The 22,044-nt window shown below is 54.1% G+C and overlaps 1 protein-coding gene across 1 annotated transcript; it reads right to left on the reverse strand.

Annotated features, from left to right (window-relative positions):
* Positions 1-4,294: 4,294 nt before the first annotated feature.
* EFNB1 (ephrin B1) lies at positions 4,295-17,000 on the reverse strand. The gene is made up of 5 exons (XM_019428595.2): positions 16,089-17,000; positions 7,413-7,690; positions 6,563-6,655; positions 6,253-6,381; positions 4,295-6,117 (listed from the first exon to the last, which is right to left on the reverse strand). Exons 1-5 carry the CDS (start codon positions 16,214-16,216, stop codon positions 5,705-5,707), a joined length of 1,041 nt encoding a protein of 346 aa, XP_019284140.2. The 5' UTR covers positions 16,217-17,000; the 3' UTR covers positions 4,295-5,704.
* Positions 17,001-22,044: the final 5,044 nt, after the last annotated feature.

Below are 22,044 nucleotides of genomic sequence, written 5' to 3' on the forward strand. Positions count from 1 at the left end.
AGGGCCATGTTGTCCTCAGGGTTATAATGTGTCATTTTGGTAATTGCCTTGTGTCAACTTACATAGTTTGTCAATATAAATACTGTGTATATATAGATTTGTTTGGTTCACTCACATACACAAACGCCTGGGGATTCTGGGGGAACAAAGCAAGTGTGCAAGAAAGAAGGGCACACAACCATGACCTGTGAGGTAAAGGAAATGGTTGTGATGCTTGGCTCTGCCAGCAAGCACTCCCTGTGTGCCCTTGAGTAAGTCCCTTCTGGTGTCTGGGCCTCAGTTTCCCCATAAGTGGCTTGTTCTGGAAAGGAGCTCTCAGCACACTCCTAGCGCTACCATTTCCTGGCCTCTAACCTCTCAGATTCTACTGAACAGGCATGAGGGCAGCCAGGGAAACCACCAGCTAGTACCCCTTGAGAACAAACACTCTGTCCAGCAGAATTCAGCCAGTGTGAAGTCCCTGTGATGTCAGATGGATTCCAGCATCTCCTTGGCTTCTGGTAACCTGGAAGCAAAGAAGCCATCTGGAGCCTCTCTCTAGGGCCCTGGCCAGAGAAAACGGGAAGATTCTCTCTCAGAAGCCAGTTCCTCATGTACTGCCTCTAGGAAGGATGGGAGAGACGAACCCATGGAGCCATAGGAGTAGGCAAGGACTAAGGACACACATCTCTTCTACTTTGGCTTTGGAAGTGTTTATCATGGATATATTTTGCCCAGCCCCCAGCCAGAGACCCAGGATTGGGGCTAGTGAAGGTAACCGGGGATTGGTGCCTCAGGAAAACTTCTGATGAGGATGTTCAGTAACTTTGCAAAAGGCCAGCTTTGGTCAGTGATGATGAGAAAGGCCGGGGCTTGAGGTCCCCAGGAAGCCCAGCTGAACTGCCCATTCCATGCCTCAGGAGGAAAACAACAGGTATTTGGTGCTTACAATGTGCCAGGGCTTCAACATTTTATGGGGAAAAAAATGGGTGAATGAATGCATGAAAGGCTAACTTCAGAACCCAAGGTTTTAATCTGTGTATCTTCTATTCTGCCTCTCACATTCCCATGACCCATCACCACAGAAGCACAGTTAAGAGCTAACCAGGCACTTAAAGGCCTTTATAGAATGTGAGGTCCCTGGAAATAGGGACCTTATCTATTCTGTTCACCACTGCATCCCAGTGCCCAGACCACTAGCTGGCATATAGTGGCTGCTCAGTAAATATTTTCTGAATGAATGAAGACATCTAGTTCTACTCTTCATTACCGTGACAGGGAAATTGAGGTCCAAAGAAGCAGAGACCTGCCTGCCTCTGGTCAAAAAGTCATGTTGGAGTTGGGACAGGCCCTTAGTCTCTAGCCTCTCAGCCTGGGGCTCTTTCCCCTGTATCAAAGGGCCTTGCAGCAAACTCCTCCCACCCTTCCATATCCCTTCACACATTCCTTATTCCCCCCACTCCCCAGCCTTTCCTCTTTCCTTTCTCTTTGCCAGCTGGGTAATTAACTATTGGAAACAGAACCTATAATTACTGTCTCCCCCATGCCCTTAAATTGCTTTCAGTTTGGGATCTGTGACCCCTGTCCTGGGTGGAGGTTGGTCTCCTCCTCAGCAGCCTCCCAAAGGGGGAGCCAACCTAACAAGCACCAGCTGGGGCCCCAGCCCCCCAGATCTAATGGCCAGCTGTACAGGAGACCGGCAGCAGATGGGCAAGGAGGGTCCCCAGGCCAGCTGGGGCTGACTCAGCTGGGGTGTCAGTGGGACTGTGACGTGCCTGGGCAGGACAGGAAGCTAGGCAGGCAGGGTGGATTTCTGAGACTGACTGATGCCAGGTGGCCAAAGCACCACCTAGGATGATCCCAGTGGGGCCTGGGTCTCTCCTTGGGTTCTTCACCTCCCTCCCCCCCCCCCCCAACACCAAGTCCCTGTCTCGAGTGTGCTAGGCCATCCGCATCCTCAGGGAGGCCTCCTATGAGCATCAAATGGACTGGTGCAATAAATCATAAGAGCCTCGGTTCCCCAGCTCCACATGGCCTGTCCCTTTAGGGAAACTGAGGCCTGGTTAGCAGCTGCCCAGCCTGTCTCATTGGTGATCTGGGCTCAGCCTGCAGAGGAAGCCAGGCAGCCCCACCCTCACCTGGAAAGCATCCTCTATCCCTGACTCACCAGGAGCTTGGCCCAGCTGGGACAGGAATTAGAGCTGAGGGTGGGGCTGGTCTGGGGCCCTCCACGGGAGGCTCACACCTCCTGCCTCCACCTAGCTATGCTTGGTCTCTGTCTGACCCACACAGATGGGAAGGTAAGGGCGCGGGGAATGTCTCCTGTTCTTCAAGATCCCTAAGGAAGCATGCTTGCTCAGTCTCACCAGGGACAGCACAAGGAACAGGGGTGTGGGGAGAAGGAGAATCACCATCAAGAAACTTTTATTTGCTCCTGGTATAGAAAAAGGCCTGGGCTCCAATCCTAGTGCTCTGGATAACTTGATGTGTGTTCTTGGGTAAGTTACTGCCCCTCACAGGGTCTCAGTTTCCTCATCTCAAATATGAGGCAAAAATTCCTCACTGTCCACCCTCACAGGAAGTTTATGAGACTCAATGACATAGTGTGTGTAAGATAAGCGTTTGAAAAAAGTGGCAGGCACTGGCCAGGTAAAGGACACTCTGCCACAAGGAGCTACTGAGCACCACTGTGTGGCCAGCATGGCTTGGATACTGAGCTCGCACCAGCACCAGTCACAGCACCCAGGACAGGGCAAGTGAGAATAGGCAGTCACAAACCTGGGCTGTTGGAGACTGCCCCATACTTTCCTCTGCTCTCCCCCACAGATTTTTACTTTATACTCCCACAGCTACTCCCAAGGGGCTCCCAGGAATTCAACCCCCCACCGACAGGGTGAGGGTAGCTGATATCTTGGGCAGGGTGGGGGACCACCCAAGGACACTCAGTTATAGGAGTAAGGGATAGCTCACCCAACCCTGGTCAGGCTCCACCTCAGAGATATCAACCTGGCCTGAACCAGTCCTGGTTAAAGACCACCAAGCCAGGCTGAGGGCCCCACTCTGGGCAGGCACTCAAGTAGCAGAGGCCCCATCTGATCCAGGCACTTCCTTTGGTTAATGAGAAACCAAATAAACAGCCTCTGCCCCAGCTGGCTCCAGGAGCACCCCAGCCGGGCCCAGCCTCCCTTCCCTTTGCCCTACAGGTCCCGTGGCTCTCCTCCCCCTTGCTTCTCCATGTGCTTCCCACTTCCCTCATAGCCCTGCCTGCTCCTTGGCTGCTTCTCTGAGGCTTCTTGTTCTGGATCACTAACCAACCCCCCCCCCCCCTTCCTTCCTCTTCCTCTTTCTCCTTTCCTCTAGTGCCTTGTTACCCATTTCTAGCTAGTGGGATCTCACATGGCCTCCACTTCTGACATCTGCCTTAGCCATCTTGACAGGGAATCCCCTCAGACTGGAGTGGGAAGGCCCCAGGCCCTGCCAGTGTCCATCTCTGTTGCGGGACTGAGGCCAAACCCTCTTCAGGGCCCTTGCCACACTCCTGGACCACGAGCCTTCAGGGGAACTGAGTGTTCAGGGCTGCTCTAGCTCGAGGGCTTCAACTGCTAGCCAGAAGCTCCTAAGTATGCCATGGTGAGGATTCTGGTGTGGCCCAGCTCTGGAGACAAGAGAGGAAGAATCTTCTGGCTACGAAGTGAACTTGGCAGCCTGAAACCTCAGTACCCAATGGGCCACAAGTGAGGCCCAGCTCTTAGGAAGTTATTTCTATCCACCTTTAGGTGTCTTGAGGCAGGGCAGGGCTGGGCCTGCCAGCAGGTTCCAGATGTAGCTCCAGCCAGGTGGTGGCCGTACTTGCAGACACACCCAGGTCCCCATGGGAACACCTCCTCCCCCATCAATTCTCTCTAGCTGAGCCTAATGACAGACTGGGCAGATGCTCACGGCCTATGCCATAGAGGTGACAGGATAGACAGGGAGAAATTGTCACAGGCTCCAGCAGAACCAGAGGGCAGAGTATCCTGTGGGCAGAAGAGGAAAGGCACAGGACAATTGAAACATCTTGTTCCACTAGGAAAGCCACCCTCTTCTTATACCTGCCCAGATCTTCAGTGGTTTGGGCACAGGGAATCTCTCTGTCTCTCTCTATCTCTCTGTCTCACACACACACACACACAAACACACACATATTCACACACACACTCACATACTCACTCACGCTTCATTCCACAACATCATGACACCATTTTACACCCAGTTCTCCATGTGGTTAATTTTTTTCTTTAGTTCTCATTTTTTTCTAAGAAAAAAGCAACAAGAAAATAATTCAGAGTTTATACAAAACATCTTTACATTATTTTTTCCAAAAAGACTAGTATTTACACAAATGGCAACAGAAACAAAAACAAAAAACCCTTCCGACTGCCACCTGGAAGGGGATGGCTGTTCCGCTCCCTCTCCCACCTGGCACTGGGGTGGGCAGCTGGCCAGGAGGCAGTGTGGAGGTGGATGGTGTAAGGCCCAGCTCCTTCCATGGCCACTCTGGGAGCACCTGCAAGGCGCACTCAAGTGGCAGTCTGTTAGCAGCCGTGCTGGCAAGGAGCCGGGGTCAAAGTGCACGGCGTGCTGGCCCAGCCCTGGGCAGCTTCTTCCTCTTTCCAGGCCCCAGCCCAAGATTGGAGGAGCCAGTGGAAGCTGGGTTGAGGGGGGCACCCACTTGTGCTAGAGCCCAGAAAAGGAGCAGGCCACCTGGGCCTTATACCCGCTTAGGTCTCTGCCCTGGGCCTCTGTTTCCCCACCGGGCCAAAGGATGCCAAAGGTGAGGAGAGAACAGGGCAGGGAGGGGGAGGGGGAACTCCCAGATCTGCAGGGCAAATAGCCACCTGGGCACCTCACCTCCCTCCACCCCCATGAGGTCATCTGCCTGCAGCAGCTCTCCTGTTCCCCAGGCAACAGCCAATTAAGACGTTAATTACCGTGAGAGTGAGGGAGGCAGGAGATGCCCAAGAATCCCACAAGGAAGAGATTTTTTTTTTTTGGTGGAAGGGTGGCAGCCACTACCCCATTGCCAAGATCAGCTTTGTAGAAGGAGGGTCAGGAGGACAGAGTGAAACACTTTGCCCAATGGCACTCTCATGTTCCCTCATGGGCAAGAAGAGCTCTGGCCTGCCACCCCTCCCCAAAATACCAAGGAGTTATTAAAAGAAATGCCATCCTATGCTTCCTGGCTGGCCACATCTTGCCCCAGTTCCCTTAAACTGAGCTGGGTCTGGCTCAGAAAGCCTAAGGAGGGACTGCCTTTTCCATTTTCTTTAAAAAACAGATGCAAATGAGTTGACAGCTAAAAAATGAACACAAAAACATTAAAAACAGTGATGATAGCGGACAAACAGTCCTGGGAAGGGGGAAAGGGGGTGGGGGGGGCAGGGCCAGGGGGGCATCTTCCTGCCTGCTGTCCATCAGCGTCCAACCCTGCCCTCCAAGAAGGGGTGCCCCTGCAGAGCCCAGAGGCCTGGCCAGAGGGGGAAGGCACAAGAGCATGGTGGCTGGGGGCAAAAGCACCCCCCTCCGAAGCCCAGGGGGCAGGGCAAAAGGGGGATTATAAAAGCCAAGAAACTACAAAACTAAATACAAAGGTGGGCACAGCTGGTAAGGGGAGGGAGTGTGGGGGAGAAAGGAGAGGTGCAGTCCTGGCCGACTGTCCCTCAGGGCCCGAGGCTGCACTGGGCTCTCAGACCTTGTAGTAGATGTTCGCTGGGCTCTGGGGTGGCATCTCCTGGACGATGTAGACGGGGTGCCCGTAGTCCCCACTCACCTTCTCATAGTGGGGGCAATAGTTGTTCTCTGTAGTCCGTAAGGGGATGATGATGTCACTGGGCTCGGTGCCCGCCGTGCCACTGCCCCCCTTGGGACTGGCCAGGGTACTGAGTGAGAGGGCGGGTGCCCGCTGTTGGGTGTGCTTGCGATGCCGCTTGCGCAGCTTTAGTAGCAGAACTGTCAGGAAGATGATGATGAGCAGGAAGATGACGCAACCAGCACCAACGGCTGCAAACAATGCCACCTTGGAGTTGAAGAAGTTGTCAGGGTCCCCACTGCCACCTCCACTTGCACCTGGGCCACTCTTCTCTTCCTGGTTCACAGTCTCTGAGGAAGGAGAAGGGAGGGGAGAAATGGTCAGCCAGGGGTCCCAAGGCCCTGTTCTGCCTCACTTCAGAGACAGGGCCTGAAAATGTAGCTAAGCAATGGGTTCTGCCCTTTGGGAGACACCTATACACTCACCATGCTTGCCATCAGAGTCACCCAGGGAGCCCCGACCGCTGGGGGCCTGTGTGGCCATCTTGATAGTGTTATCTGCCTCCTTGCTCGGCCGGTTGGTGGTCAGCTGCTCAGGTGTCACAGCATTGGGGTCTGGGAGTGTGGAGAGCACAGGTTGATGGGGGACCCCACTAGCATACATGCCTCAATCATCTAGCATGGGCCAACAATGGTCTGTATATCAGACCTCAGATACTCTAACCCCATTGCCCCTCCCCTACTCCCAAACACATCCATACCCAGACAGAGACATCTGTTATGACTGGGCACTCACCTTGCCCAACCTTCATGACGATCTTCATGGTGCGTGTACGGCACACACCTCCCTCCCGGTTTTCCAGTCCCTCCAAACTCCCATTGGATGTAGCTGTAGCAAGAGGCCAGAGAAGTCAGGGGGAAAGGAAGGTCTGCCCTCATTACCTAGAAATCCTAGTGTTGTCTTAGCCCATGAGAACAGAACTGGGAATTGGGGAGTGGCAAGCAGTGAACCTTTCTACTTATCTCCCTCTCACTGGGAACAGAGTAGCTGGCCCAGCTCAGGCCACATCAGAAACTAGGCCTTCCCCCAAGGGTGCTGCTCCTTTAACATGACCAGGGCTTAGCCTTCTTTCTCAGTATCTTCTCATTGTGTGATCTCACTCAGAGGCAAAACAGTCAGAACTGGAATCATGAGGGAGGCTTCTATACAGACTAGAAGGAATCCAGTCAGGTGAACTGGGTTAGAGTCCTAATCCTGCCCCTAACTCCATGAGTGATATCATATCAGGGCAGGAAGCTCCTTCACTTCTTGGGGCCAGTTTCCCATGAAGAGAAAGTCTGGACAGCCAGCTGATCCCAAAGGGTTCTTCCAACTCTGTCACTCCCAAGATTATATCTTAGGTAGGCCAAAGAAATAAGAGAGAGCACCACAAAGTGGAGCCCTCTCCCAGCCAACTGCTAGAGCCAAGGTGAGCTGGCAGCCATCCTCTTGGTGAATGTTAGGGCCAGAATTCCAAGGCCAGGCTGGAAGGAGAGCATGCCAGTCTTCAGAGGGAACCCAGATCAAGGTGGCCTGTGTGCTATCTCACTGTACTACTTAGAAAGCTCCTAGATAAGAGAGAACCATATGACGGGAAGAGACTCACAGGTAATGTAGTAATCATGGTGCTTCTTAAACTCCAGGCCCATGTAGTTGGGGCTGAACTCCTGGAACTTAATGGTGAAGCGGATTTCCTGCTCTGGCCTATTGCAGGTGACCAGCACGTTGGGGTCAAGCACAGTGCTGCAAGCAGCTGCCTGCTCAGGCCGCACCAGGTACAGCTTGTAGTACTCGTAGGGCCGCCCTGCTTCTGCTCGGGGGCAGATGATGTCCAGCTTGTCTCCAATCTTTGGGTAGATCACCAGGCCCTTCCCACTCAGGAACCTGCCCAGAAGGGAAGAGATGGTCAGCCTCATGGTCAGGGGTCCCGGACCATCTCCAGAATCAAGGGCACAAACAATGAGGGGCCAGGCTGAGCCTACTGGGTGGAGATGGCAAGAATAGGCATTCTGTCCTCCCTCCATCCTTAGGCTGGGGGTGCAGAGAGAGAATCACACTGCCAGCAGGGTGTGGAAGGGGTGGCCCATGGGCAAGGCTGCCAGGCTTTGACTGCTTGGTAGGGTGGGGCACTGCGTAGCTGGGGGAGCCCTTTGTCCTAATGTGGCATTTCCGCAGGGGGCTGATGTGGCCAATGGTGTGAGGCTTGGGCTGCCTGGAGGTGGCAGCCCTGTCCTCTTCCCGGCCCCATCACACACATTCCTTCAGAGCCACTGCTACCATCTCCCTACCACACATGCATGTGTGTGCACACAAACATGTTGTGCACGTGCACGCGTACACACACACACACACACACACACAAACAAGCCCACACACAAGCCCACACATGCCTTAGCCACCACCCCTGCAGCTCCCAGAAAACAACTGGGGGAGCTCAACCTATCTGGGACCCATACCTTCTCTGACATCTTTGCTAATCTTGGGCATGATGAGGAGATATGAATAGGCATCACCTGGAACCAAGAGTGATGGGCATAGTCTCTGGCCAGGAGCAATTCCACATAGCTCTCACCACCTCCCACTCCCACAGCCCAGTGTCTTATAGGGGACTGATTCAACTCCCATAATGCAAGAATGTGAGTCCCCAAACTTGACCAGTCTCAGTCCTAAAAGAACAGAGGGAGGGGAGAAGGGGCCCAAGCAGGGACAACAGATTATGTAAGATAGGGCCCCAGGAACTTCACACATCTGTGTTCTAAACTACCCATCTCCACACTGCCTCTGTTCCAGATCCTGAGGGAGATGGACAAATTTCTTCTGAGCCAGGTTCCTCTTCTAATCCTGAAGGCCAGGCACAGGGAATAGCAGGGAGAGAGCAGCTGCCCAGGGCCATCTATTCATATCAGTGTCCTAGCCTAAGCACACAGCAAAATGGTGGTGCTATCTTGGCCATTTCTGAGCCTGGGCAGGCTGGAGCTGGAAACAAGGCAATAGTATGTAGCAAGGAAGAAGCAGACAGACTTTGGAATCAGACAGACATGGCCCTTCTGAGCTCTGCAACCTTGGATGAGCTACCTGATCTCCCTGGGTTTCCATTTCCTCACTTATAAACTGGCAAAGGTAAGAGCCCTACCCTCCTGGGATTGTGGAGGGGATGCAATGGTGCATGCAGAGTGCCTAGCACACAGTAGGCACTCAACGTGTTTGACTCCTGCTTAGAAACAGTCTAGTTTGCCAAGAGGCAGGAGGCCAGATTAACAGCAAGTACCTATGAGACCAGTCTTGCGGTTTTTTCGGCAGGTGAGGGGGAATAGAAAGAGGAGTTATGGCTCCATCCTCAAGGATTTTACTGTCTGCTGTAGGTCAGAAAAGTAAAAATGGTCCATGCTTTGGCAATAGACAGGACAAGGCTATCTGTAGGTTATGTGGGTCTAAGATGGTTCCTCAGAAGTAGCAGAATGAAAGTGGGTCCTGGGTAAGGAATTAGAAGTTAACACAGAGCAAGAGTGGACAAGAGTGGCTGGGACACAAACCCCAGGCCAGTGATTGGCCCCACAACTGGTAGAGAGAAGCAGAAGAGGAGGCCAATAAGCTCAGCTGGGGCCAGGGTAAAAGGCCTTGAGGGTCACAACAAGCAGTGTGGGGTTCATCCCACTGGAGACAGACTTTCTAGTAAGGACAATGAAGGGTTGAAAGCAGTGCTTCAACAGAACAAAGCTCACAGTGGAAAAGCATGACTCCACTTCCTGGAGGCCCATACCACAGTGGGGAGCACAAGGTATGAGTGCCTAGTCGCACAGTGCCCTCACTCAAGGGAGGGAAATGATATCCCAGGAGGCGAGTCTAGACCAAGTAGATGAAGAAAGACAGCCCTCCCTCAATGTTAAAGGAGGCTTCAACAAGCTGGGACATGCCATTTTGCTGTACAGGTCGGTAAAAACCACAATGAGAAGGTCCTTCCCTTAGTATCTAGCTTTACTGCACTCCAGAGGGCCAGAAAGGAGGTGGGCATGGGATGAAGGCCCATACAAACATTTGAGAGGAAACATCCTCACCCCATTAACCACAAAAGGCTGAGAAGTTTCACCAGATCCCCTATAACTCCCAAGGCATTTTTCGTTTTCCAATCCTCACACTGGTTCCATCCAGACAGCAGGGTTAGACAACTTCTAACTTCTTAGCACCAGAGGAACCTTTAAGACCCACAGAGTCCAGGCTCCTCATGGGAGGGAGGGAGTGATCAGATGAACATTCCTATTGAAGAGAAGTTCTCAAAGGCAACCAGAGGAGGCTAACCTCACCCAGGATGTTGACCCCTAGGGGGTCTAAGAAGACCTGAAACATTGGCTGAATCCTTGTACAGCTGCACCTCAACAAGACCCTACATGGAGGTGATAGCAGGTACACAGAGGACATGCAAATGGGGGGTATGGGCCAGCTCACCTTTCTAACCACTTGGACCTGGCCTCCTCACCAGGGAGTCTTATGGGTTCTGAGCACATCTGTGGTCACTCAGGCTCTGGAGCTCCAGAAGCGAAACACAGGGCTTCCAGCTACTTGGGGTTATCCCTTGAATCCAGACACATTGAGGTAGCAGATGTCTATATAGTGGATGGGGGAAGGGGAAGAAAAGAGGACTATTGCCCCTAACACCCTCAGACTCCTCAACCTCAGAGAAGACTTCATAAATATTCATTAGTTAATTTGCCTGGCAGCTGCAGAGGGGAAACTCACCTTCTCCTAAAGTGCAGAAGGGAGAAGACCCTGAGGAGACCTGCCTTTCCTGACCCTGATCCCCCATAATGGTGCCTTTTCAGCATCTTCTGTACCACCAGGAAACTGCTTCTTGGCCTTTGAGAAGCCCAGGAAAGTGGCAAGGGGACCTTGCCAAGGTGGACATGTGGCCAGTGAGAGTGAAACCTGAAGTCAGCTTACAACACTAGCCATACTGTATAGGAAGGACCCTGCCCATCTTTCCTCATACATATCAGGTTAGGAATAGGGGCAAGAGAGTTGGAGGAAAGATTGTCCCCAAGTTAAACTCTTTATCCCCCACTTTTCAAAAACTACTACTCCCCCATTATCAAGCCAAGCTTTCTTGCCTGGGGCCACCCCTAGACAAAGCCCTTTTCTGGAAAATAAGGGGATTGACAAGGCCCAGCAGGAAGCTTGAAGCAGGTTGCCATGGTAACCCCCAAGGCCTTCCCTCTTTAGCTTCTGATAGCCCCAGGACCCCAGTGAGCCACCCCAGGGAGTAAAGGGGTTTGAAGGAGGCCATTCCAACTCCTGTCTTATGGCCTACTTCTTCCTTCCACCCTAGCCCAAGTTTGTTTCTCAGCCTTTCTACTGAACTGAGAAGGGCCACCATGACTGCTAATCAGAATCCTGCCATTCGAGAAGCCTGAAGAGTCTGGGGCAGTAGCCTGGTCAGAGGTCAACTGTCCTCCTGTTTCTTTTGTCCCGCTGAACTCCTTTCCACCCAAACACATACAGTCTACAGTGGGGCTAGCTTGCAGATGTGGGTGTCATGCCCAGAAAGGTGCCCATGTTCCACCACGTCTACATTTTCTTCTCTCTCACCCTTCCCACAGGCTCTAGGAACCTGTGGTCAGAGATTGGGAGAGCGTGGTCCCTGGCCATGCTAGTGCAAGTCTGGTTAAGACTCTAGACACAGCTTTGATTTGGTGACCCCAGCACCACTATGCCTGCATCCACAGAGTGGCAGGACTAGCAGAGGACAGACCCCAAGCCAGAGCTCAAGTCTGCTCTCATCCCAGCAAGGGTGGGGAACCCCCAAATTAAAGGCTCCTCTTTCATTCCCCCAGCTCCACCCAGCCCCCAAGGCAGCAGGAGCCGGCCTGGCATGTCCCAGCAGTGCCCGCCCAGGCGTGGGTGGGCAGGAACAGCAGCTGGGTCCTGGCACACAAGCAGCACTGTCGGAGGTAGGGAAGCCAGGAGAGTCCCAGAGGGTCACCCTCCCCACCTACATGGGACTACGCTCTCCCCTCTGCCCCACCAGGCTAACACTAGGGCCCATTGGGGGCTTAACACGCCCTTCCCTGTCTGCTTTCTAGGGGATCCCTGAGAGGAAGTGAGATTCCTGGCCCAGAGAGGAACCAAAGGTGAGATTCAGCACTCAGGAGGGAGAGTGCCAGGCAGTGAGTTGGCTGCCTCTAGTTCAGGTCACCCAAGCAAGGCTGCTGGTAGACCTAGCAAAATCAAATGAGGAAGCCAGAGCACTGCTCATCTGATGCAGGCAGGGCCTGAGTCATGAGGACAGATGCACGCACATCTGTGAAGTAAGAGGGGCAGGGAGATGGCACCTCTTTCCAAACCCCACCTTGAATTCCTATCTCTCCTAGATTCCAAGGGATAGCAGGATGGCATGGAAAGAATGGCATACAGCAAGCTCTACCCACTATAAGCAGACTGAGTTCAGACAATTCATTTCCCTGTTCCAGGCATATGCCTTCTCATCTGGAAATGGGGACAATTCCTACTTCCCAGGGCGGTTGGGAACAACCAATAATATTTACATATGAGGATGCTTTGTAAGTAGCAAGGTGCTGCCTGTTAGTTAGCATTGCCAAGCACATTACCATTTACGGCTTATGTTCCTGGCTGCTAGCACCCCCACCCCAAATGACCACTATGAAAACACACCCAGGAGGAGTGGGTTATGGTACACAAGGCAAGGAACCCAGAATGTGGCTGGTAAGCATCCCACCACAGCTCCCCTGATAATCATGGAGTGTACCCTCCCCCAAACCTGGTGTTCTCATGGCAATAAGCTGCCTCCTGGCTGGCCCACCTCCTCCACAGTCCAAACCCCAGAAAAAAGTAGTATCCAGGGCCTGGCCGTCCCCATTCACCTGAGCTGATGAGGCAACAAAGAACCTGAGGGGATACAGGGAACCCTCAATTTAGCCTGCACCCCAGCCTCACAGGCCCTTCTTGCCCTGGCCTGGCTGCCTGGGGTGGGGGTGGGGAGGAAGGGGAACAGGAAACTTTAGGAGCTGCTGGGTTCCCATCACTCTCAGGCCCCCACCTGTGGCCAATCAGCCACAGAGTAGGAGAGGTCAGCCACCCTGGAAAGGGGCCCCCTGAGCTGGCCTCCCCAGGACTGTGAGCTGGAACAGCTGTGAGGGGGCTGGGGCCAACACTTTGGCTTGTGGCAGGCAAGCCTGGGTTAGGGTCTGCAGCTGCCCCCACCCATGTTGGATGGAGTCAAGGGTCCTGGACACCAAGCTGAACCCCCCACCCCCAACCCCTTATAGGGAAGGTGTAATGTGATCTCAGGCACATTCCCACTCCCTGGAGGTGGGGGAACCTGAGTGGGAGGCAGGAAGGGGTCAGAATGGGACTGAGAGACTGAACTGCAGCAGCTGGACTTGGCTGAGGACTCAAGTGTGAGGCCTACCGGCTGCCCCAAGCTCTCAGGGGAAGAAGCTGGGGGAGGGGGCTGCTCTGGGACCTTCCATCACAGCCCCCAACCCACCCAAGCACATGCATTCATTCTGGTTTCTCCCAACCTCTAGTGGGACTAAACCTGCTTCCCCAACCTGTGTTCATCTGGGTAATCTGACAGGAGGGGCCGAAGAGGCAGAAGCTAATGCCACCCATTCAAAGACCCCAGCACGGATTTGGGAAAGAAGCTGGAAGTCTTAAGCCGGCCCTTCCAGCTCCCCTCTTCCAGTCAGGACTGGGGCTACACGCACCCTGGAACCTGGAAACATACCCCCAGCCCCATCACTTCTTTATTTTGATTTTTTTCCCAAGAAGGAAGCAATTAAGCAAGGTTTATAGGCACTGGGAGATTTGAGGGGTGGGGTGGGGGTGCCAGCTCCTGACAAGGCTGAGTAAAGAGACCAAAAGCAGGGAGGAAGAGGGGAGGGAAGAGAGAAAATGAGCCTGTGAGGGAGAGCACGGGCATGTGCGAGAAACAAAAGGACTTGAGAAAAAGAGGCAGAGAGTGACTAAGAGTGAGAGGGAGTGTGAGAAAGAGGGAGAGCAGGCGAACCTAGCTGGAGAGGGGAGGTGAGCACAGCTCACAGAGGGTGTGAGAGGGCAAACCAGACACAGACCTGAGAGGGAGAACTCGGAGGCAAAGAGGGAGAGACAGACAGAGAAAGACTGTTTAGTTGAAAGGCTGTGGCAGCCTGAGGGTTGGACGCGGTGGCAGAGGCAGCCCCCAGAGCTTGAGTGGAGCTGAGGGCAGTGCCTCCCTCCTGTCCTCCTGCCCATCCCCCATGTGCCAACACACACAGACCCTTGGGCATAGATGGAACTGGGAGTGTGTGTGTGTGCAGGGGCGCCAAGATCAGTCCCCCACCATTCTCAGGATCTGTTCAATTATGGGATAGAATTTGTGCAGGTCCTACTGAGTCCTCAGCCACCCCCCCACCTTACCGCCCCCTCAAGGATGCCTGCCCTCAGCTTGAAGTGGATGGTGGCGTGGGCAGAACTCAAAAACCTATAAACTGGTCCAGAGAACTAAAGGCTCAGAACACAAAAACGGAGAAGCTCAGAGAGATCTTGTTTCTCCCAGCTCCCCCCCCCCAACTCTGCAGGAGGGCTCCTTTCCAGCTGTGGAGCTGCATGCTATCTCTGGTTAGAGACCCCGAGAGAGCAATTAGGTCACTCCCATGAGCCCCTATAATGGGCTACCCCAGGCGATTTCAGCTATCCTGGTTCAAGAGAGAGCATTTCCAGCCTCCACCCTTACATGAGGGAACTGGGCTCTTCAGAACCTTTCCCCTGCTTAGCTCAGGGGTCCCCAGACTATCTTGAATCCCTGCTGTTAGGAGAGCTCTGCACCCAGGTTGGCTTCTGGGTGGGGGAGAAATTCTTGTCAATCCCTTTCCTTGTACCTTGTTCTCTTTCCCAAACCCTCAACTGACCTTGTTTTAACCATCCCACAAACCAGTAAATAGGACTCTGCCTTAACCCAAAGAGAATAGAACTAGAGAAGCTGATTTCTTCCACTCCAGGGCTAAGAGACACACTGTCCCTGGAACCTAAGAGGCCAAGGGAGGCAGGAGCCCAGGGAAGTTAGCGGGGAGCCCATGAGAGTGGACAGGGATTCCGGATACAAACATCAGAGAGCATAGAGGGCAGGCCAAAGCCCCCCAGTTTCCCACTAAGTAGAGGTGTCTGCACATTGCCGGGACCTCCACAAAACAGGAAGAGCAATCTTGACCCTGGATTTCAACCCCAGTACTGAATGCCAGAAGAGTAAAAGGTCCAGAGGTCACCACACAGCCCCAGCGACTCTTCACTAACAGCCCAGAAACCACTGAGCCACCGCCCTAAAAGGTGTGTGTGTTGTTTGGGGTAGGGGGAACTGTGAAGGGGGAAGGAGGAGGAAGAAAAGAAAGGATCTTCTCTACATAGCTACCTCGCTAACCCCTTGGGAAAAGCTAAGCATAGCTTCCCAATCTGAGGGACATAGGGTGGGGAGCCAACGGGATTCGCTTGAGCAGGAATCCTTCGACCCCCCAACCACCTCCCTCGCCAGCTCGGACGCCACTCTCTGCCTGGGCCGGCTCTCGAAGCTCTGCCACCGGCTCCATTAGACCCCCGACAGGCGCTGGATCGAAACCACCCCCTCCCAGATACCTCTCCCACTCCGCCCCTCTCCACCCGCCGCCTTTGTGAGCCTGGGAGCGGCGCCCGCCCTTCCACGGCCCGGCAGGGAGAAAAGAGGGGCTAGAAGAGACGGCAAAGCGGAAAGCTAGAGAGGCAAACAGGGAAGAAAGAGAAATGAAAATGGGAGAAGCCCGAATGGGGATACAGGCGCTGCCACCCACCCCAAGCGCGGTGTCCCGCGCTGTGGTCCTTTCACAGCTAAACAAACGAGGAACCTGTGTTCTGGCCTCGCCCCCACCCAGGTCACGCTAGCCCCTCGAGCGGCTCTCGGCGAAAACCGTCACGTTCCCAAGGGCCCCATAGGGTAATGCGTTCTCTCCCCCACCCAGCTCTCGGGTGCGCCCTCGAGCGCCGGGACTCCCAGCTCCCCCTGGCGCCACCATCCCGACTTGATCCGGGACGTGCGGAGGAGAAGGCGGGGAAGCCAAAGGGTCACAACCCAGCCGAGTGCCCCCACCCCACCCCGCCGCACCCTGCTCCGCCCGCCCGCAGGAAAACACACACGAAAACGACAGAGACAAAATGGGGTACCGCTCTTCCTCGGAACACCTCCCCACACGCACTCGGAGGCGCGTGGCCTCACCCTGTAGGAGTGCCTCCCACCCCCAGGGATCAGAGCCAATAAGTTACTTACTTGGGGTTGAGGGAGCTCCAGGACACGGGCTCCAGGTTCTTGGCCAACGGCGTGGCAAGCCGGCACAGTGCCAACACGACCATCGCCACAAGCCACTTGCCGAGCCAACGCTGCCCAGGCTGGGCCATCTTCCCGGGTGCAGGCTGCACTTGGGATTCCCTGGCGCCTCCTCAGCAAACTGGCCTCGCCTTCCCGTGCTGCGCTGCGCTCTGAACCGCTCAGGCGCCCATCCTCCGCAGTCGCCGGCCTTGAAGTGCTCCCCTCCCGCCGGCTTCGGTGTCGCTCTTCTCCGCCCGGCGGGCCAGGAGGACTCACTGGGCAGCTGTCCCCAACCTGGGCATGGGCCGCAGCCTCCGATGGCTCGTTCCCTTGGTCTCTCCGCCGCACGAGGGGCGACGGGGGCTCTGCGCCCCCGGGTGATCCGGCCCGATTCCGCTCGGCTCCCGGAGACTGTTCGAGACTGCGCGCCCTCTCCCTGACTGGGTCTCCCCACTGAAGACTCGGTGGCCGCCCCGACGCCTCGACCGTCTCGGGATCGACGCCCCTCGGAAGAAATGGGAGTCTCCCCACAACACGAGCTCAATCCGGGGGCTCCCGGCTGGGTCGCCCTGGCACGGTCTCTGTTCCTCCAGGCCACACTGGGACTCTGGGCTTCGCGCCCCCCGACAGCTTCTACTTCAGTGGGGCCCCCGTTCAGTGTACTTAGAAGAGCGGGAAGACGCAGTCGAGCGAGCCAGTTCCATCAGTTTTCTATTCGGAAGCCTCCGCCGGGTAGCCCCGCAGCCCCTTCGCCGACTCCTAGCTCCCCGGAGATTGCGCCCGAAGGTCTGCGGCCAGTGCGAGCCTCACACAACTCCCACTGCTGTCCAGCGCGCATAGACTCCCTTCGTCTGCCGCTGAGCTGTCTACTCCCCTGCTCAGGCGAACGCAAGGCCAACCCTACTCCTCTTAGCCAATAGTAAGCTCCGTCTCGGGGGTCCTCGTCCCGTACCACGCCCCCAGAACAGGAAGGGGGCGGGGCTTCTGGGAGCTCTTAAGGACGCCGTGCTCGCGATGGCACCAATCTCAGAGTGTGGCTCCTGCGGTTAGGGGTGGGTCTGGTATAGTCCCGTTCCCAGAGCGCGCAGCCCGTGGGAAGTTGGAGCTCCTCAAGGGCTGTCGGCCTGCCCTCCTCCCGCGCGCCTAGTCAACACTGGCCCACTGACCTGGGCCACACAGGCCCTGTCACAAGTATCCCGTGAAAGTACTTCCATTCTCTTTACGCAGGAGCCCTGAAGTCGTGCTCTGTGCCCCTCTCTGTGGCAAAAACAGCCTGTTTGCTCTTGGTTCCATCTCACGTAGAGTTCTGGTGGTCTTTTCTCCTTCCCTAGCAATGCAGTGTCTGCTTGCACTTGGACCTGGAGTCCTAAACATACGGATAGCGTTAGGTAATGGAGACTGAGAGAGGTCAAGTACAAGTACGGGATGGAGGTGGGTGGGAGGTGAGTTCTTTGCCCCTGGGGACTGGGCCTTCGGAATCTCAGCTTTAGGGGAAAGCCTTGTGGGACCCAGGAACCCAAATTTGGCGTCGTGTCCTGTCCGAAGTCGCAGGCAAGGCCCCGGAATAGGCCAGCGGGGATGAGTGAGTGAGAGAGTACCTCGATAAAGAAAGACACCTCGAAGGCAAAGAGTCAAAGGCACAAGGTGGACGCTTTTTGAAAAAGCAAAAGCGGGCGTCCTGACCCCAAGACACCAGACTCCAGCCCCTCCCGGCCTCGCCATCTGGGTCTTTGTCTCCCAGCCCTCGCCCATTCTTCCCGCCCCTCCTCGCTTCCTTGCTTATAACTTTGGCTCCATCCCATAGCTCAGACCCTCCCAGTCCGACCCACTCTCGTGGTCGGACCCCAACAAGCGTACCCACGTGCTAATGTCTCCCCCTACTGGTCTTCTGTAGCACTGTGGGGGCCTGGGACAAACTGGAAGCTCCAACCCGGGAGCCTGTCACACACAAACCTAGCACATGATTTGAACACAAGACTTGGGACAGGCTTAGTGGCCTTGGCAAGAACTGCGGCCCAGTATGTGGAGGAAGGGAAACCATTAGGAGGAAGATCTAGGTTTGGGTTGGCTTTGGGATTGCCAAGGATATACTGTCTTTGCTGATACTTTATAGAGATAATTAGGTGAGCAACATTCCCCAAATTCTCTACAATTTACACAGTTTTGTGTCATATCACTTAAGTAGGGGTTTCTCACTATGATGCTCTCTTTGGCTGTAGGGTGAAACTGTATTTGGAGGGAAATAAGGGAGAAGGTAGGCCACTTCTACTTTTAGGGACAGGGCCTGGAAGGTGAGAGGGATCTGGGTGGACAGGGTCGAGGAGGAACTATGTCAGGTCTCTCAGCTGACAGCTGGACCCCTTATTGGGGTGTGAACAAGGAGAAATGAGAACAAGATACAAGGGCACACCAATAGTCTGGCTTAGAGACTTGGATCCCTTGAAATGTGCATGCACCTGAGTATGGAAAGAAGCGTGTTGCTTCCTGAGTACCTACTCTGTGCCAAGAATCATGTTAGATGGCTTTTCTCTCATAGTCTGATGAGATAAGTTTCACTCCCCCCATTTCAGATAAGAAGGAAGATAAGGCTCAGGGAGGAGAAGTAGCTCCACTGAGCTCATCAATGGCAGAAGCAGGATTTCCCCCAGGCTTATTTGTCTCCAAAGCCTATATTGACTTGACAAATTTTCAGCTGCTCCTTGCCTACTTGATTACTTAATACATTCCTGGTTAAAAGCTGGTTCATGCTTGGAAGGCAGCAGCCTTCAGGATGGCCAGGAGTCTACTCTTCATTCCCAGGTTACTAGGCCTGGGAAAGTTCATTTGTGTTCCTGGCCACATCTCCAAGTTCCCACCTAAAATTGCCACCACCAACCCCAGAACCAGCCTCAGATTCTGCTGCCAACATGCCCAATGCCCCTTGGGAGGCAAACCCAAGACCAGGAGGGGGATAGGGGAGATGAGGCTATGGTCCCAGACTTGGGAAACCTGGGAAGACAGAAGCAACTTCTGAGTGTGCCAACACCTAATTATGCCTGGAGAGGGCAGCAGAGGAAAGAGGAGAAGACTCTTTGTGTCTAGGCCTGCTCTACATGCTGATCACCCCTGGTCACAGCACAACCTTTCTGCCTCAACCCGTCCCCTCCAGTTATAGGGTCCTCAGTAGCCAGGCTGGACCTACTCTCTGCCACAGCCAGGGCCAGTGACTTCAAGCCCTCACATCCTGCCCCACCCTAGCAGGGCCTCAGATGTAATGATTCAGGCCCCTAAGGTCGGGAAAAATTACTCCCCAAGGGAGCCTGAGAAGGAGTTGGAATGTGTGGAGCATGTGGACCCTCTCTTATCCAAGCCCTCCCTACTCCAGTGGCAGTCGCACCCCTCCCCACGCCTCCCAGATCAGTGTCACCAAACATTCACACACACACACACACACACACACACACACACACACACACACACCTTGGGATTAAAGTCCACCAGGGCTTCCTGAGCAGTTGTGCTAGCTACCTGGTGACCCAAAGAAGAGCCCCACCAGCCCTGTCTTCAAGGAGCTCCAAGCACACCAAAATCAGCACGTGGGGACCTCCCAGATCCAGGGATGATGAAGAACTTCTGAAAACTTCAGGAAACCTCAGACATCACGCAGTCCCCAGAAAGTTTCCATCAGTTCCTTCTGAGCCCAGCTTCCCACACCCACCGGAGGCACGACGTATAAACTTCAGAGCCCCAGATTGCACTGCTTATCAGCTGTGTTTCCTTGGGCAAGTCAGTGAACTCATTTATAATTTGGAGATCATCCCTCCTTCACAGAACTGTGGTGAGGGGTGAATGAGATAATGTGTACATCAAGGGCTTAGCATCATGCCTGGCCCACCATGGTTCACTATATGGAAACTCATTCTTCCACAGAGATACCCTCATTCCTAGTCACACAAGTTCTCCCTTTTGCCTGTTCACACATTTCATGTACACATGCACAGTTTGTAGCCCCTCTTGTATATTCACACACAGGTACACACATATTCATACAAGAATACTTGGTGTTTCTCACCTATCAATTCATGCAGTACCAGGTGACAGGATTGATTCCTGCTCCTGTGGAACCTAGATTCTAGCCCCCACATTTTCTCATGTCACTGTTACATACATATGCATACACACACACACACACACACACACACACACACACAAACACACCCTCAATTTCTGTGGCCCTTGCCCTTGACCTCTCCTTGCCTGCTTGTACTCTAAGAGAAGTGAACTAACTCACCTAAGGCCACACTGCCAAGAAGTAGGAAAGTCAGGATTCTAACCTAGGCCATTTAGCTACACAACTTGTGTTGTAACTGATGACTCTCATGAATCTACACTGATATCCCAAGGCTCTGGAAAGGAGTGTGTGCCAAGGGGTGGGCCTTGCACACCAAAGGGTTAGAGAACAGGCCTAGGGCAATATGAGCTGGGACAACCCAGTAAGCCTAGCAGCCCTCTCTAATATCTACAGTCATCCCCAGCTTGCCCTAGGTCTCCTGTCTGTCCCCTCAAAGATCCATAGCTTCTGCACATACCCTCCTCACAGACACACACAGCTATTCCCTACAGGGAGAGAGAGAGAGCTCCGTATCTTGAACACCCACTGTATGCCAGGCACTGTGGCTGGTTACTTTCACCTTTGGTGCTATATTATACATCCCTGAAGTAGATATTTATGGGCCTATTCTAGAGATGAGAAAAACTGAGGTTCCAGGTTCCAACTGTCTGCATCCTCTACCCCTGCCAACCTCAGCTTGCAAGGCCCTCTCTTGCCTGGCTGGCTCATTCCCACCATCCATTTCTCTCCTGTTCTTCCCTCTGCCATCATGGCTCCCCTAGCTGAGATTTGCTGGGGTCTGTGTTGGACCCAGCTGTCCTCCTTCCCCCACAAATACCTTGCTTTTCCCAAATCACTCTATCTCTGGGTTAGTCTCAGGGCAAACCCAGGGTGGGGCCCGAGCCCTCCCACTCTTCCTCCTCCCCTCCCCTGGATGCACCACACCCCAGGTCAGGTCACCCAGGTGACCCCACCCAGGACTAGGTCAGATCAAGCCCCAGGTAGGTAAACCTTACAAGTCTAGTTTCACTGCAGCCATGACAATTTTAAGTGGCTGGTGAAGGAGTGGGTGGTCCCCAAGGCCCAAGGTTCAACCAGACTCTCAACCCCTAGCCCCTCCCAAGTCCTGCCCCAACTTCATGCCTGGTTTATAGGTGTTTGCACTGAGATCACCTTGATCTTCTAGGTGTCAGCCTGGTCCTTGCTCAAGCTATCAGCACTATACTAGGGATAGGAGGAGCCCCTCTTCTTGAGATGGTCCTGCTCCCCTCCCTCTCACTCTCTTTATCCCTTCCTTATTCCACTTCACCCTACCCTGGACTTCTAGAAATCTGTCCCAAACCCTCAGGCCCCATACAGGCAAATGACCTATCCCCTGTCCCTGAAAAAAGCCTACAACAGGGCATCTGAGAGACAGAACATGGCTAGGTGTGGCAGGGTAGTAGCACAAGGCTCTGACTGCAGCTGGGACCCTGGGTTCCTTAGAAGCCTCCTCTTTGGACATCCCTGCCCTCCTGTGTCACTGATCTGGACTCAGCTTCTTCTAGCCATCCCTCCTGTTCTCAGCTCTCTAGCCCAGCAGGGGGCAGTCTAAGAGAGAAATCCCACAACACTCCAACCTAGCCCTCCTGTTGTTCTCTCACTCCTGGTAACTAACCTATAGAGTGTGCAAAGCAAGGCTGGGCCATTCATCACTGTCAAGGTCTGAGGAATTTGGAGGAGGAGAAGCAGTAGCTGTCTCCACCTTGTCACTGACCCTAGTCTAGCTTCCCATCTCAGAAGCCCAGTAGGCCTGGGGGAGGATAATGCTGGCTGGAGAAATAGCGT

This window comes from Panthera pardus, unplaced genomic scaffold, assembly GCF_024362965.1.
Source record: "Panthera pardus isolate Hobbes unplaced genomic scaffold, ASM2436296v1 HiC_scaffold_27, whole genome shotgun sequence".
NCBI classification, from domain to species: Eukaryota; Metazoa; Chordata; class Mammalia; order Carnivora; family Felidae; genus Panthera; species Panthera pardus.

Excerpts from the sequence above, each read along its gene's own strand:
- EFNB1 (XM_019428595.2), bottom strand. The coding sequence starts at position 16,216 with ATGGCCCAGCCTGGGCAGCGTTGGCTCGGCAAGTGGCTTGTGGCGATG. Across the intron at positions 6,382-6,562 it reads CGTCATGAAGGTTGGGCAAG|ACCCCAATGCTGTGACACCT; the intron begins GTGAGTGCCCAG and ends CCACACTCCCAG. Across the intron at positions 6,118-6,252 it reads TGACTCTGATGGCAAGCATG|AGACTGTGAACCAGGAAGAG; the intron begins GTGAGTGTATAG and ends CTCCTTCCTCAG.